The sequence below is a fragment of the Pinus tabuliformis genome, chromosome 1_2 (genome assembly GCF_031772625.1).
Source record: "Pinus tabuliformis cultivar Carrire ecotype Pingquan chromosome 1_2, CPIR1, whole genome shotgun sequence".
NCBI classification, from domain to species: Eukaryota; Viridiplantae; Streptophyta; class Pinopsida; order Pinales; family Pinaceae; genus Pinus; species Pinus tabuliformis.
The window spans coordinates 1,131,392,901-1,131,409,136 of record NC_142298.1 but is presented as its reverse complement, the minus strand read 5'-3'; the positions used below and the strand labels follow the sequence as shown (position 1 = coordinate 1,131,409,136).

The 16,236-nt window shown below is 39.4% G+C and overlaps 2 protein-coding genes across 2 annotated transcripts; both read right to left on the bottom strand.

Moving 5' to 3' along the window:
• Positions 1 to 10,599: 10,599 nt before the first annotated feature.
• On the bottom strand, positions 10,600 to 13,643 carry LOC149210147 (uncharacterized). Its single transcript, XM_089396641.1, has 2 exons — positions 11,390 to 13,643; positions 10,600 to 11,301 (listed from the first exon to the last, which is right to left on the bottom strand). Exons 1-2 carry the CDS (start codon positions 13,641 to 13,643, stop codon positions 10,844 to 10,846), a joined length of 2,712 nt encoding a protein of 903 aa, XP_089252767.1. The 3' UTR covers positions 10,600 to 10,843.
• Positions 13,644 to 13,660: 17 nt separating this feature from the next.
• LOC149210146 (uncharacterized) lies at positions 13,661 to 15,172 on the bottom strand. The gene has a single exon (XM_089396642.1). It carries the CDS (start codon positions 14,675 to 14,677, stop codon positions 13,661 to 13,663), a length of 1,017 nt encoding a protein of 338 aa, XP_089252768.1. The 5' UTR covers positions 14,678 to 15,172.
• Between the last annotated feature and the right edge of the window lie 1,064 nt (positions 15,173 to 16,236).

Genomic DNA, 16,236 nt, shown 5'->3' with positions numbered 1-16,236 from the left:
GACCAGAAGAAACAACGAGAAACAAATGAGCGTGAAGGTGTAAAACCTCAAACCAAGGCGGGTTCACAAAATCGCGAGGAGGGACAGTTGTCCATCAAGCAGGCAACCAGGGTACAATCACTGTAGACCAAATCAATACAGCGCAGATTAAAAATCAACCAACACTTACATCCAAAATCCATTTTATTATTATATTCATTGCGGGTACATAACACATCAGCGCATTGACGACGGGACCATGTGGGCTAGCCCCATCAAGTGGTATCAGAACAACATTTTAAGGAAACAAGGGAAGATGGAAGTACAAAGACGAGGACGAGGAAGAGGTGCACGCAGAGTAGCAGACGAGGGCTTGAGAGAACAGTTGAGAATCCTTACTGCTCGCTTGGAAGCAGTAGAGGTAGGTAGGAAAAGAGACCCGGAACTTGGGGATGATAGTGAAGACGAGGTAGCAACTGCTACACATGGGTCAGAGGAAGAAGCCCCGGAGTTAAGACTGTTGAGATCGGTACTGTTAGCTAGCAACAAACCCAAACCTGAGATCCCTAACTATGATGGCAGTCTGTCTGCAGATGTTTTGCAAGATTGGGTAAGTGAATTAGACAAGTATTTTGAAAATGAGGAGATCAGTGAGGACAAAAGAGTTAGATTTGCTACGACTAAGTTAAAAGGACACGCCGCCTTACGGTGGGATAGTGTCCAAGCAGACAGGAGACAAATGAACAAGTTGCCAATAAGAAAGTGGCCAAGGATGGTGGCAAAACTGAAGGGCAGATTTTTGCCTAAAGACTACCAGGTTGAACTTTATCGACGAGTGCAGAATTTAAGGCAGAAAGGTATGACTGTAAAGGAGTACACAGAGGAGTTTTATCGTGTAAATTTACGTGCTGGTTATACGGATGATACTCCAGAAAAAACAACGAGGTACGTGAATGGCTTGAGATTGGAAATACTAGATGAGATCAGTATTCTCTCTCCACGAAATATAGAAGAGGCCTTTCAGAGTGTTGTAAATGTTGAAGAGAAAATTAACAGGAAACAGAACAACAGGAGAGGGCGAGGAAATGGCAGAGGACGAGGACAGTCCTACGAAAGAGGGAGAACTGCCACTAACAGCGAAGAAGGCAGTAGTTCCAGAGCTTCAGGGACAGCAGAGAAGGGAGATAGCACTAGAGGAGGTCGACCATATCAGCGGGGAAGAGGAAATGGTCATGGAAGGGAGACTAATGTCCAGTGCTACAGGTGCCATAAGTGGGGGCACAGATCCTTTGAATGCCCGGAAGCTGAGCACGCTGGCCAGAGGGGAGCATTTGTTGCGCAGCCTGAGGAAGCTGAAGCACAGACCTGGGAGATAGAAAACGTGGCAAAAACAGGAGAGGCTTTAATTTTGAACAAAGTGTTGTTGAAGCCAGCCAAGGAGATGGTTGAACAGACCCAGTGAAAGGCATTGTTTCGAACAGTTTGCAAATCACATGGAAAGTGCTGTAAATTGATCATAGATAGCGGAAGTACAGACAATTTAGTTGCCACCGAAATGGTGGAAAAGCTGGGATTGAAGCGGCTTAAGCATCCCACACCTTACAAGGTGTCGTGGCTACAGAAAGGCCACCAACTATTAGTTGATGAACAGTGCGAGGTTGAATTTCACATTGGCAAATACCAAGACATGGTGGTCTGCGATATTATGCCAATGGACGTATGCCATATACTGCTAGGGAGACCGTGGCAGTATGATTGGAAGGTGACGCACGATGGGAAGACGAATTGTTATAAATTTGTGAAAGATGGGATCAAACATATGCTTGTACCCATCAAAGAGGAGGATGCAGCAGAACCAAGTGGAACAAAAGCATTGTTAATAGGAGGAAAACAGTTTGTGAAGCAGATTGAGGAAAATGAGGTCAATTATGCGATTGTAAGGAGGACAAAACCGATGTTGCTGAACACAGAAAAGTCAGAATTGCCTGCAGAGATTCAGGAGCTATTAAAAGAATTTAAAGACATTGTAGTTGACGATCTACTAGATAAGTTGCCTCCCAAGAGGAGTATTAGCCATCATATTGATTTTATACCTGGAGCAAGCCTACCGAACAAGGCAGCGTATAGAATGAGTCCGAAAGACAACGAAGAGATTCGTAAACAAGTGCAGGAGTTGCTGGATAAGGGACTGATCAGAGAAAGTTTGAGCCCTTGTGCGGTACCAACAGTACTCGCACCTAAGAAGGGTGGAGAATGGCGAATGTGTACAGATTCGCGGGCTATAAATAAAATCACTATTCGGTATAGATTTCCCTTACCCAGAATGGACGACATGATGGATTGTCTTAGCGGAGCAACTTATTTTACGAAGATTGATCTGAAGAGTGGTTATCATCAGATCAGGATTAGAGAAGGAGATGAGTGGAAGACAGCTTTCAAGACCAATGAAGGGCTGTACGAATGGCTGGTCATGCCATTTGGATTAAGCAACGCTCCTAGTACTTTTATGAGATTGATGAATGAGATGTTAAAGGAATTTATCGGCAAGTTCGTGATAGTTTACCTTGATGATATCTTGATTTTCAGCAGAACGAAAGGAGAACATCTTCAACATGTTCGAAGGGTGTTAGAGAAGTTACAGCAGAACAAACTGCTGATAAACTTAAAGAAATGCACTTTCCTGCAGAAGGAGTTGGTATATCTGGGGTTTGTAGTTGCAGAAAATGAATTGAAGATGGACCCAAAAAAGATTGCAGCAATTATAAATTGGCCGTCACCGAAGAGCTTATTTGAGGTACATAGTTTTCACGGACTGGCATGTTTTTATCGGAAATTTATTAGGAATTTCAGTGAAATCTACACACCGATGCTAAAGACCATAAAAAAGGCCAGTCAGCCTTTTTGTTGGACCAAGGCGGCAGAAGACAGTTTTCAGCTTTTGAAGCGGAAGATTACAGAGAGACCAATATTGAGGCTGCCCGATTTTAATAAACTCTTTCAGGTTCGGTGTGACGCAAGTGGAATAGCTATTGGCGTTGTGCTCAGTCAGGAAGACAGACTAGTGGCATTCTTTAGTGAAAAACTAAATGAGAGCCGGCATAAATACTCCTCGTATGACAAGGAATTTTATGCCGTGGTCCAAGCTTTAAAACATTGGAGGCACTACCTGCTGGGAAATGAGTTCGTATTATTTTTTGATAATTCGGCATTACAATATGTAATGCAGCAGCACAAGTTAAACCATAAGCACGCCAAATGGGTAGAATACTTGCAGAGTTTCACTTTCGTGTTAAAACACATAAGTGGGCAAGCCAATAAAGTGGCAGATGCCTTGAGCAGAAGAGATTTGCTCTTACAGGAAAGTAGCATACAGGTGATGGGGTTTGAATATCTGAAGGATTTGTACCAAACCGACACAAATTTCAAGGAAGCTTTTGAAGCCTGCCAAAATCTCGTGTTGAGGAATGCAAGTCCATGGTTAGACTATAATTTACAGGAAGGATTATTGTTCAGAGGTGGGCAGTTATGTATCCCAGACTGTTCGATGAGGGAGAATATTGTACGGGAGAAGCATAGTGGTGGACTAGCAGGACATTTTGGCATCAACAAAACTTTGGGGCAACTCGGACATTTTTATTATTGGCCTAAAATGAGCAGGGATGTACAAAGATATGTGAATAGGTGTAAAGTTTGCCAACTGGCGAAAGGACACAGTCAGAATACTGGACTTTACACACCACTACATGTTCCAAGCAGGCCATGGGACTCAGTCAGTATTGAATTTGTCTTAGGACTGCATAGAAAACAACGGGGATATGATTTAGTAATGGTGGTGGTAGATAGATTTTCGAAAATGGCTCATTTTATTCCTTGCCGGAAAACTAGTGATGCCACGTATGTGGCACACCTGTTTTTCACGGAGGTTGTTAGACTACATGGCCTACCCAAATCTATCATTTCAGACAGGGATGTAAAATTCACAGGACACTTTTGGCGCACCCTGTGGAAAAAGTTGGGCACGCAATTGAATTTCCGCTCTGCGTATCATCCGCAGATTGATGGACAAATGGAAGTGGTGAACAGGAGCTTGGGGAATTTATTACGGAGTTTAACTGGAGAAAATTCATGGTTATGGGATCGAGCTCTCGCTCAGGCAGAATTCGCTTATAACGATTCGCCCAATCGTAGCACCGGACACAACCCATTCCAGATTTTGTATGGCATGCATCCTCGGGGAATACATGAACTGCGAGATTTGGGAAAGTTGGAACGGAGAAGCACGGATGGGGAAGACTTTGCCGAAGCAATGAGCGAACTTCATGAAAAGGTCAAATTAAGATTGCAGGACAGCGTACAGAAGTATAAGCAACAAGCAGATTCAAAGCGAAGAGAAGTGCAATTTAATGTTGGGGATGAGGTTCTTGCGCACCTGCGTAGGGAACGGTTTCCTAAGGGCACGTATAATAAACTAAAATATAAGAAAATTGGTCCATGCAAGATCTTACGTAAATTTTCAGCCAATGCTTACGAGATTCAGCTGCCACCTGACATAGGCATATCACCTATTTTCAATGTGGCGGATCTGTTCCCATATAATGCCTAAGCAGAAGATGACAGTGTGGTACGGCCAGAACGGGACACCCAATTAGGAGACAGTTCTTGGAAGAAGCAATTGCCTTCGGCTCAGTCCCATGAGATTGAAGGGATCCTCAGTACCCAGGTAGCCAAGAAGACACGTAGGAAAGAATATCTACGATATCTCGTCAAGTGGAGAGACCGTCCAATGGAGGACAGCTCATGGCTCGACGCGGCACAGATACAGAAGGCTGGCTATTCGGTGGAGGAACTTATGGAACGGAGCCATGAATTTATTTTACCCCGGGAGCCTGATGCATGAGCATCTGGCTAATAGGGCAAAGACAAAAGCAAGGTTGACATGGTTTCTGAAGAGGACGGAGAACACAGTTCGCTGGATGCATAGTATATCTGTCTTTATTTTATTTTACTTTCTTTTTTTTTAATTAAAGTTACCTAAGAATAATGCAATGACTTTTAATTAGGGCAGGAGTAATTAGTTAGAGTCGTTGTTTCCAGACAGTTACATTACTGTTGTAAAAGCGTGAAAAGAAAATGTGCTAGCCAGCTATAAAAAAGTTCCACATAAGAAACAACTGATGTAACCAACAAAACAAACCAACAACAGTTACAAAACCGTTTGAAAACAGTGCTACTAAAGGAGTGAAACAGGCCCATTACAGGGTTCGACTATGTAAGAAATTAACAGAAAAAGAAATATAATAATTGTTCAGTGCACACATAATCCTACATCGTCCTCAATGCTGTGTAACCTTTATCTTTATTTTATCATGTGAATATTGTTAATATACCACTACAGGTTCTGAACCAGAAGGAAAAGATAGTCAAGTCGGATGAAGAGCAACAACGTCCAATACAAGCCGCACAACCAAAACATTCAGGCATACATAGCCATAACAGGTATGTGAAATTACGAGAGCAATTCAAATTTATTCCAGCACAAATTCATAGGGTTACAAATACAGTCATCCAAAGCCCATTATATGTTCACATTCTTTGCTCAAAATAAAAGACCGAACCCAGTTCGCAGACGTGGGGACTAAACCAACTACAGACAGAAGCCAACCCCATAAGACCCTAACTTGTTTCCATAGTCAACAACAAAACCTAATAACCAGAGAACCGAGAACAGACAGCGGCTCAAGGCCAACAAAGAACAGACAAACCCTACAAGTCGAAGAACCCAGACAAGCAAACCACAATAACAGAGCGACTCTACCCGTATTCAGTTCGGGGCAGTTGAAAGTCCAGGCATCGAGACCAACGAGCGGCTCCACCTGCACGAAGACAAACAGAACGAGGTTAGGTTCCACAAGACAAAACCAGAGAATTGGAAGCGGAATGATTGAATAAAAGAAATGTGTGTCGTTACCTGACAGGTAAGCCATAGTTGCATTTCCCACCTTGGAAGACCCTCCTGCTCACAAAGGAGCCAAGCCATTAGACTCAGGAAAAAACAGGGAAGAAAATGTCTAACACGAAACAATGACTTACCAGGCAGAGTTGACGGAGGAACTAACAGAGGACGCCACCATAACCCTGTCGAACTTGTGAGCAAATGAACCAGTGTCGAAGAGAATGTCACCAAGAACCATGCAGCCATCAATTAATTGTAAACCCTTGTGAACCACAGACAACAATCGATAAAAATGCATAGAGGCAGAGACCCACTGGGGCAGAGTGGATACACACAGTGACAAAGAACATATACGCAGACAAATTCAACAACGCAAACCTTACCAGGGTTTCAACGAATCGCCGGGCGAACAGAAGCATTCAGGCCGAGTCCCACAACGATCGAGACCGAGAAGACAACCAGGAGCACATAACTCAGTAGACCAGGCGGACAAGCCTCAGAAAATCACAACGAAAACCACAGAAGCTGCAAGGGATCGCCGGGAGCTCGCAGAGCAAATGACCGGAAGAAACAACGAGAAACAAATGAGCGCGAAGGTGTAAAACCTCAAACCAAGGCGGGTTCGCAAAATCCCGAGGAGGGACAGTTGTCCATCAGGCAGGCAACCAGGGTACAATCACCGTAGCCCAAATCAATACAACGCAGATTAAAAATCAACCAACACTTATATCCAAAATCCATTTTATTATTATATTCATTGCGGGTACATAACACATCAGTGCATTGACGGCGGGACCACGTGGGCTGGCCCCATCAGTTGTTCTCCTTATCATTTGAGCTTTATGTAAAAAAAAAAGGAGGATAATGCATATGTCATAATGAGAAAGCCAAAAAAAACATATTACATATTTTGTCAATGTGACACATTGTAATTCTTCTAAGATCAGTAAACTTATTCCATATATATTTTCCATGACCATGTATATCATATATGAATAAACATGTCTTAACTCTTTTGTTTTAAAATACTTTTGAGAATGTCTTTTTACAATCTATTTCATAACATATTTGAAGCACATTATTATGATATATGTTACTAATGCAAAAATATTCACTATTCCAAAGTGTTCGTCCCATTTCCATGTGATATTATGAGTGGTTGCCCCAAAAAGAACAAAAATTAACTACATAAAACATATATTTTCCCCTTCTTTCTTTACTACAAATATTTGTTTTTTTTTTTTTTTTTTTTTTTTTTTTTCCTTTTTAACATTATGTCAACACCATTTGCAATTTCTAAAAAAATATATGTAAATATAACAATCACTTTTTAAGATATTTAGAGCCCTTGAAATTACTAGGATTTACAACTTCTCTTTTCAAAATGTATTAAGAAAATATGGTAGGGGTCATCACCAATTTTCAAATAAAATAATTTAACTACTAAATCTTTAATATTATTATTAATAATACTTATATGAAATCCCCTTTACTTATTTAGGCATTTCTATTCACCCATTCAAAATATGCTAGATATTCACTATTATTTACACATTATCATTATTTAAAGAACTACATCTATTTAAAATTAATTAATAATTACATTAAAAAGAACCTTATTCGATATCTAAGGAGGTTGATCAAAAGCATCATGTATCATTATTGAGCTAGTTGTATGATTGTAATCTAGGGTTGATGGAAAGCGTGGGGCATTATAACAAACATTGTTGCATGAAATATTGCTAAGCAAGTTGTATGAGTATAATCTACCTTTATACTAGCTATTGCTACCCTCCTTGCAAGTGAAATGGAGCTGATGAGATGTCAACTAGTTGGTTTTATTAGGATAGTGAGTATAAATTTGACAAAGTAATAACATTAATTTGGCACTTATTAACTAGTCTATTCTTGGAGGTTTAGGAGTTGGAGGCTTCTATAACCCGTGCTATTTTCATGTAATGTAGGGTATATAAGTGCATGATGACTTTTTGGCCCAAGAAATAATGAAGCTATTATTTTTCCTCATAAGTTTGCAAAATAATTTATGGTGCTCATGTGTTATGGTTTTTATATGTTGCTATTATGTTTTTATTTATCTATCTTTTAATAATAAGCTTGTACAAAATTTAGTGGCAAAACCTCATGGGATGAGTTGAAGAATAAAAACTCAGTGTAGAAAATAAAAATTATCCAAAAAGACATCCAAACGCAATCTAACCTCATTCAATTTGATAATTGCTTGATAAATTTGACAAAGTGTAGAAAATTAAAATTATCCAAAAAAACATCCAAACTCAATCTAGCCTAAAACAACTTGATAATTGCTTGATAAATTTGACAAAGTGATAACGTTAATTTGGCACTGTTATTAACTAGTCTATTCTTGGAGGTTTAGGAGTTGGAGGCTTCTATAACCCATGGTATTTTCATGTAATGTAGGGTATATAAGTGCATGATGATTTTTTGACCCAAGAAATAATGAATATATTATTTTTCCTCATAAATTTGCAAAATAATTTATGGTACTCATGTGTTGTGGTTTTTATATGTTGCTACTATGCTTTTATTTATCTATCTTTTAATAATAAATTTGTATAAAATTTAGTTGCAAAACCTCATGAAATGAGTTAAAGAATAAGAAATCATTGATGAGTTAAAGAATAAGAAATTAAAGAATAAGAAATCATTGATGAGTTAAAGAATAAGAAATTAAAGAATAAGAAATCATTGATGAGTTAAAGAATAAGAAATCAGTGTAGAAAATAAAAATTATCCGAAAAAACATCCCACCTGAGGCGAATTGTTTTTCCATCCACCTATGCGCTAACGCCGACCTAAACCACCTTTAAAAACAAAACTGCGTATACTTTATCCCCTGTCTATATCTTCCTTTTTTACACGATGTAGGATGTTTCGCCACACCCATTTCTTTCTTCAAAGCTTTAGAGGGATTAAAATTGATGTCCAACTGCTTATCTCTAGCCACAACAAACCCTGATTCTCGGTCCCCAGCCAAATAGATGCGCAACTGCCTTAGTTTTAGCCATTGCTAGCCCTGATTCTGGGGCCGGCCGTTACCACCCATTATACTACTTTTCATAATGGTATCTAATGTACGGCAGTTACCTGAATTTAGAAGGATAGATTGATGGCATCCATATTTCGCAGCAAATTCACCCACCTTTCTCCTAAAACATCCAAATCAAACGTCATTGCTCTCTCTGAAACACCCTCAAACTCTTTCACTGTGTTTTTGGGGGTCGCTCTGGCTTTTGATTTGCTGATCAAATTGCTCCCATTCTTTAATCAAGATGGGGTCAATATGAACATCTGTGCTAAGGGGTTCACTGGTCTTTCCACTTGTTTCCACTTCCTTGAAAATCTCTTCAATAGGTTGTATGATGCAAAATACCAGCATACATTTACATTGTCCTCATTTTTAGATATACAGTTGAGATGCTATACCCGAGAAATCACTCACAAAATCCTGCACCTTACTTCAGACCAATTCTAAAATTGATGTAGTACTAAAACGATCCACCGAGCAACCATTTGGTTTGCATCTCCAGTGCAAATATTCCATGTTGCAGGCATTTATTCGATATATATGATAGGTGTTGTTCATGTACAGAGGCACTTTTGGTCCATTTTCCTTTGAAAAGACTGCAGTTTCCTGTATCATTTTTAGCTTTTACTGAATTGTCTCTGAAAATTTGCATTCACTCCTTCATTTAATCTCTTGGTTTTTATGAGTTTTCTCTATGCTACCTGTTATCTGTTGTGTTTACTCTGTCACTGTTAAAAATAAGGAATAGTAACTGATATTGGCTTTTTGATATTGTACAGGCATAAGGAACACGATTTTGGATACATGAACTTCAAAAATGCCAAATATTGAAGAAGTGAGTGATTGTTAGGGATCAATTATCACCACAACCCGTTCCATCAATGAAGAATGTCAGCTAAAGAGAGCAATCACTGAAGCAGCAGTGGGAAGGAAGACAACCAGATCCATATCAAGAACAAATTCATATTTCTATATAAAATAGCCTTGACATATTAAATTTGAGGTCCAAAGTATCCATGCCAGCTTCATTAACTTAGGAAATTAACATGCCACTGTGAAATCTAAGGAATGGACAATCTGTGACTTGGGAGGATATTGAAACAATAGCAGTTCTATGCAATATGAGCAAAGTCTCTATCTGTTTGAAACTTGTCAGACCCACTAAGCATACAACTTCTATTCTGATAATAAGAACTTGAAACAATAGCAGTTCTATGCAATATGAGCAAAGTCTCTATCTGTTTGAAACTTGTCAGACCCACTAAGCATACAACTTCTATTCTGATAATAAGAACAAGTAACAAATCCAAGTGTTCAATGCGATCTAACAAATTATTGCTGGTGACAAAATCTTCTGGGAGCATAAGAAAGTAGTTAGATGGCATACGAGGATAAAGGCACAAAAGGCTTGAAAGGACATGGTCAAACTGTGGGAAAAACCGAAGAAGGTAAACAATCATTAAAAACTTTATAGTAAGCATAATTTTACAAAATTAGTCTTTCACAATAAACCAGAGACCAAATTGTATAGTTGAACGAGTGCTTTTGTCATTAGTGTCTCATCAATAGGATTTCCATAAAACACAAATTCACATGTAAAATGGGAATTCATTGTTCAACAACCAAATTTTTGCCAATAATATAAACAAAATAATTAGACTCATCATGGAGGGGTAATCAATAAGACCAACTGCAACACATTTGCAATCCACATGATATAGTGTTGCAAAAAATCTAATTTTCATAATGACAATAATCACATACTAATACATATCAACAAAATGTTCTGCCTGTTGCCAGGATAATGGCAAGACTGAAAACTCTTGTTATTTTGATTTCAAAAACTAAAATGTAGAACTTTGGTCATTTGATGCAGGGGCATCATTCCTGGTTGCATTTGTGTTGTTAAGCAAATCAGATATGCTCCTTGTCAATCTTCTAGAAGCCACTGTATTTGTCATCAAATGCCTTTTAATATTCACCAATATTATTACCACGTCTTTCATAGTTGGTCTTTCTTCAGGGGAATCTTTTGAACAAAACAAACCAACTTCTATCAAAGAAAGTATGCATTTATATACATTATCTTCTTCAAATTCATCTCCATCCATCCCGGTTAAAAGACTATTATCAATTACCTCCTTCACTGTGTTTGGAACTGCTAAGTTAACCCACTTGTGCAATGTTAGGTCTCCAACAAATATGTCACTTGTTGGTCTCTTTCTAGTAAGCATTTCCAATAACAAAATGCCATAGCTGTAAACATCTCCTTTGATTGAAACTCTCTCACCTAATCCATACTCTGCATTAAAGACAACCTTAATTAAATTTTTAATAGAAAAGTCTATACAAAATCATTAAAGAGAAAGTAATGTTTTAAAAAGATATACCTGGGGCAATGTATCCCACTGATCCTTTCAAAGAAACTGTTGAGGCAAGTGAATCAGCAGAGGATGCACCAATTAATCTCGCAATACCAAAATCTGTTACATGGCCTGACATGTCTTCATCTAAAAGCACATTATTTGGTTTTATATCACAATGCACTACTTGCACAAAACAATAATGATGAAGATATTCCATGGCATGGGCCACATCTATGGCAATGCTTAATCTTGTTTTCAACCCTAGCTGACACACATCCTCATTGTTGTTGTCATCTCTGTTAGGATAAAGATGCTTCTCTAAGCTTCCATTAAACATAAATTGGAACACTAAACCTTTGAAATGGAGGTTGGAACATGAGGTTATGATCCTCACCAAATTCCGATGTCGGACCTTCTGCAAGACACTACATTCTGCTTTAAAGCTCTTCTCAACCTGGTCATTTTGCAAGTCTAGAACTTTGACAGCAACAAGCGTGCCATCACTCAAAATTCCCTTGTACACTGAACCAAAACTACCGGCTCCAATCAAGTTGGCCTCAGAAAATCCATTAGTTGATATGTGAAGTTCTTGATATGAAATCCTTTGAATTAGAGCTCGTGACACATCCATGTTTTGCATATGGATATTCCTTCTCCGAAAAAATCCCAAAAGTAAACAGCATAGTATAAGAACAATAGCTCCACTCACTGGTAATAATACTTTTTTCACAAAGGGAAAATGACCTTTGGTTGATGGACATGCGGTTAACTTGAATACTTGTGGCCCACAAAGGCCAGGATTTCCAGTGAAATAAATGGAAATTGTTTGATTTGCAAATATACCACCTTTTGGAATTTCCCCTGTTAGATTGTTGAAAGAGAAATTCAAATATTGAAGCATTTTCAACTTCTCAAGTGATTCTGGTATTGTGCCCAATAAGGAGTTGGAAGAGAGATCTAGCTTCACAAGACTTTGCAAATTTCCAAGTGAATCTGGAATAAATCCTTGGAAGGCATTTTGAGATAAATTCAATGATTGTAATTCGCTGCAGCTTCCTAGTGTATGTGGGATGACCCCAGTCAACTTATTGGCAGAAATGTCTATAGCTTGAACCATTGTAATTTTACCAATCCCCATGGGCAAAGAGCCTTCTAATAAATTCCATGACAAATTCAAGTAGAAAACTAAATCATGAAGTTCAGCAATTTCTGGTGGTATGCTACCAGTGAGCATATTATGAGACAAGTCAAGCAATTCCAAATTTATACAGCCTCCCAAGCTAGCAGGTATGCTTCCTGACAAGTGGTTGTTATGAAGGGAGAGTCTCCTTAGTTGTTTAAGGGGTGTCAGGGGTGCAAAGGAATTGGAAATATTTCCAAAAAGTCTGTTTTTGCTAATGTCCAAAAGACCAAGATGTTGTAATTGTTCAAAGTCATCAGGGATGTTTCCTTCTAATCTGTTGTCTGCTAAATTCAATCTTTCTAATTTTTTAAGGTTTCCTAATGATGGAATGCTGCCATTTAAAAAGTTTCCACTTAAATTTAGGTAAGTTAGGCTGCTAAGATTGTTGATAGATGGAGGAATGCTTCCTTCTATCATGTTGCTTGCTAATGACAAGAAAGTTAAATTGGTAGAGAGTTTTCCTATGGAAGGGGGCAAAACACCACTTAATATATTATTGCTCAACCTTAGTTCTTGTAGATGAGAACAATTAGTAAGAGATAGAAGAAAGAGCATGGTTGCAGTGCCACCACTATCAAGCTCATTAAAATGTAAGCTTAATTCTTCAAGGAGGGATAGCTTACTCAACTCTACTGGCACACTCTGAGTCAACTTGTTGTGGTCGAGGAGGAGTATTCTTAGATTGGAGCAATTCCCAATGGAATTTGGTATCTTTCCACTAAGTTGATTTCCCCATAAAGAAAGAAAACCCAAACTATTGAGCATGGCACCAAATTCTGATGGAATGTGCCCTCTTAATTTGTTTCTGTTAATGTCCAAGAGTGTGAGTGTGGAGATATTTGAAAAAGAAGCGGGAATGGTCCCTGACAATTCATTTTCAAATATGTAAAGCATTTGCAAACTAGTGAGCAAACCTAATTCTTGTGGAATGCTGCCAGTGAGTTTGTTTGAGGAAATTGCCAAATAAGTCAAGGTGGAAATATTAGACAAAGAAACGGGAATAGTTCCTGACAATTCATTTTCAAACAGAGAAAGCAATTGCAGACTCGTGAGCTGGCCCAATTCTTGTGGTATACAGCCAGTGAGCTTGTTCATCGGAATTTCCAAGTGACTCAAAGTGAGATATTGGAAAGAGAAGCGGGAATGGTGCCAGACAATTCATTATGAGATAGCTTAAGTGTTTGTAAATTGTTGAGCAGACCCAAATCTACTGGAATGCTTCCAGTGAGATTGTTGTTATCAATTTCCACATCAGTCAAAGTGGAGATATTGGACAAAGAAGCAGGAATGGTACCTGATAATTTATTTTCAAATAAATAAAGTATTTGTAAACTAGTGAGCATGCCCAACTCTCGTGGAATGCTACCAGTGAGTTTATTTGTATCTATTTTTAGTTCAGTCAAAGTGGAGATATTTGAAAAAGAAATAGGTATGTTGCCTGACAATAGATTTGTGGTAAGATAAAGCGTTTTTAAATTAGGTAGTAAGCCCAACTGTGGTGGAATGACACCAGTGAGCATGTTAAATTCAATACTCAAATCAATCAAGGCTGAAAGGTTTCCCAAGGAAGAGGGAATGGTACCTGTTAGGGCGTTGGTTCCTAAGAAAAGTTGTTGCAGAGAGGTTAAGGAACCCAACTTCCTGGGGATAATCCCGCTCAGATTGTTGAAGGAAAGCGCCATGTAAACCAGATTTCTGCAACTGTGGATTTCGCTTGGAATACTTCCTTCCAATTGATTGTACGACAATCTGAGCTTCTTCAGATGAAAGAGGCGTCCCAACTGTGGTGGGATATGACCGTGTAAAGAGTTGTTTGAAAGATCAAGTGTGTGGAGAAATGACAAATTGCCAAGGTAAGGAGAAATGGAGCCACCCAGATCGATGGAACTGAGGTTGAGGGAGACTACTCTGTTTTGCAGTGGATGACGACGACTGCATGTGACAGCAGTCCAGTTGCAAAAGGGGACTGCAGGACTCCAATCTGCCATGTAATGATAAGGATCGTCTGAAATGAGCTTCTTGAATTCCATCAGGGAGTGCCGATCATCTCGAAAAGAGTGAGCAGAGGAGGAGAAAGAAAAGATGAAGAGGAGAAACAGTATAGCAAAAGAAAAACAGAGAGACCCCATAATGCAATCCTATACGCCTCTTCAACACTTATGAAATGGGGATTGGGGGTTGTCTTGAAAAAAATGCCACATTCCACAACAGGGAGGTGAAAATGCAGGGGAGATTTGCAGCTCTATGTGGCTTCTCACAACTATTTATAAGAGAATTGAAGTGAAGATAAACTCGGCGGTGGATGATGGGGTGACAGCACTATTACTAATATTCCACCATTTGTCTGATTGCATCCCTAATAATTGTGGTAGTGCTAAGCCAGTGGGAATTGAAATGATTTGAGGATGGACTGACAGGCTAAAGGCTGGGACGCACTAAGGACTCTGTACTGATTGAGGGAGGAGGTTGCTATGGCTGTCATCTTGTGATAGGATTTAGTGTGACCGAACTCAGTGGCAGAGAGGGAAAGGTTCCTGGAAGGTGTGATTGGATTTACTGTCACTGATCTAGTGGCAGCTAGAGAGGGAAAGGTCACCATAAGGGAGGGAAGAATTCCACCACAACAAAATTCCAAGTACCTTTTATTCGTGAAGGCAAAATCAAGAGAGTACGAACGTTGACAGTTAAATGGAACTGTGGAAATTAAGGTGCATGAACAAGAAAAATTCTGCAGTCGGTGATGGGGTGACAGCACTATTGCTAATATTCCACCATTTGTCTGATTGCATCCCTAATAATTGTGGTAGTGCTAAGCCAGTGGGAATTGAAATGATTTGAGGACGGACTGACCGGCTAAAGGATGGGACACACTAAGGACTCTGCACTGATTGAGGGAGGAGGTTGCTATAGCTGTCATCTTGTGATAGGATTTAGTGTGACTGAACTCAGTGGCAGAGAGGGAAAGGTTCCTGGAAGGTGTGATTGGATTTACTGTCACTGATCCAGTGGCAGCTAGAGAGGGAAAGGTCACCATAAGGGAAGGAAGAATTCCACCACAACAAAATTCCAAGTACCTATGATTCTTGAAGGCTAAAGCAAGAGACTACGAACGTTGACAGTGAAATGGAACTGTGGAAATTAAGGTGCATGAACAAGAAAAATTCGGCGGTCAGTGATGGGGTAACAGCACTATTACTCATATTCTACCATTTGTCTGACATCGCTAATAATTGTGGTAGTGCTAAGCCAGTGGAAATTGAAATGATTTGAGGACGGACTGACCGGCTAAAGGATGGGACGCACTAAGGACTCTGCACTGATTGAGGGAGGAGCTTGCTATGGCTGTCATCTTGTCATAGGATTTAGTGTGACTGAACTCAGTGGCAGAGAGGGAAAGGTTCCTGGGAGGTGTGATTGGATTAACTGTCACTGATCCAGTGGCAGCTAGAGAGGGAAAGGTCACCATTAGGGACGGAAGATTTCCACCACAACAAAATTCCAAGTACCTTTGATTCTTGAAGGCTAAAGCAAGAGACTACGAACGTTGACAGTGAAATGGAACTGTGGAAATTAAGGTGCATGAACAAGAAAACTGGCACAAAGAAGCGGTGTAGAAATTACCTACTATCCTCTTCCCTTGGAATTGTCAGTGGTAGTGACGGCCTATTGTCCTCTGCGTGATGAATGC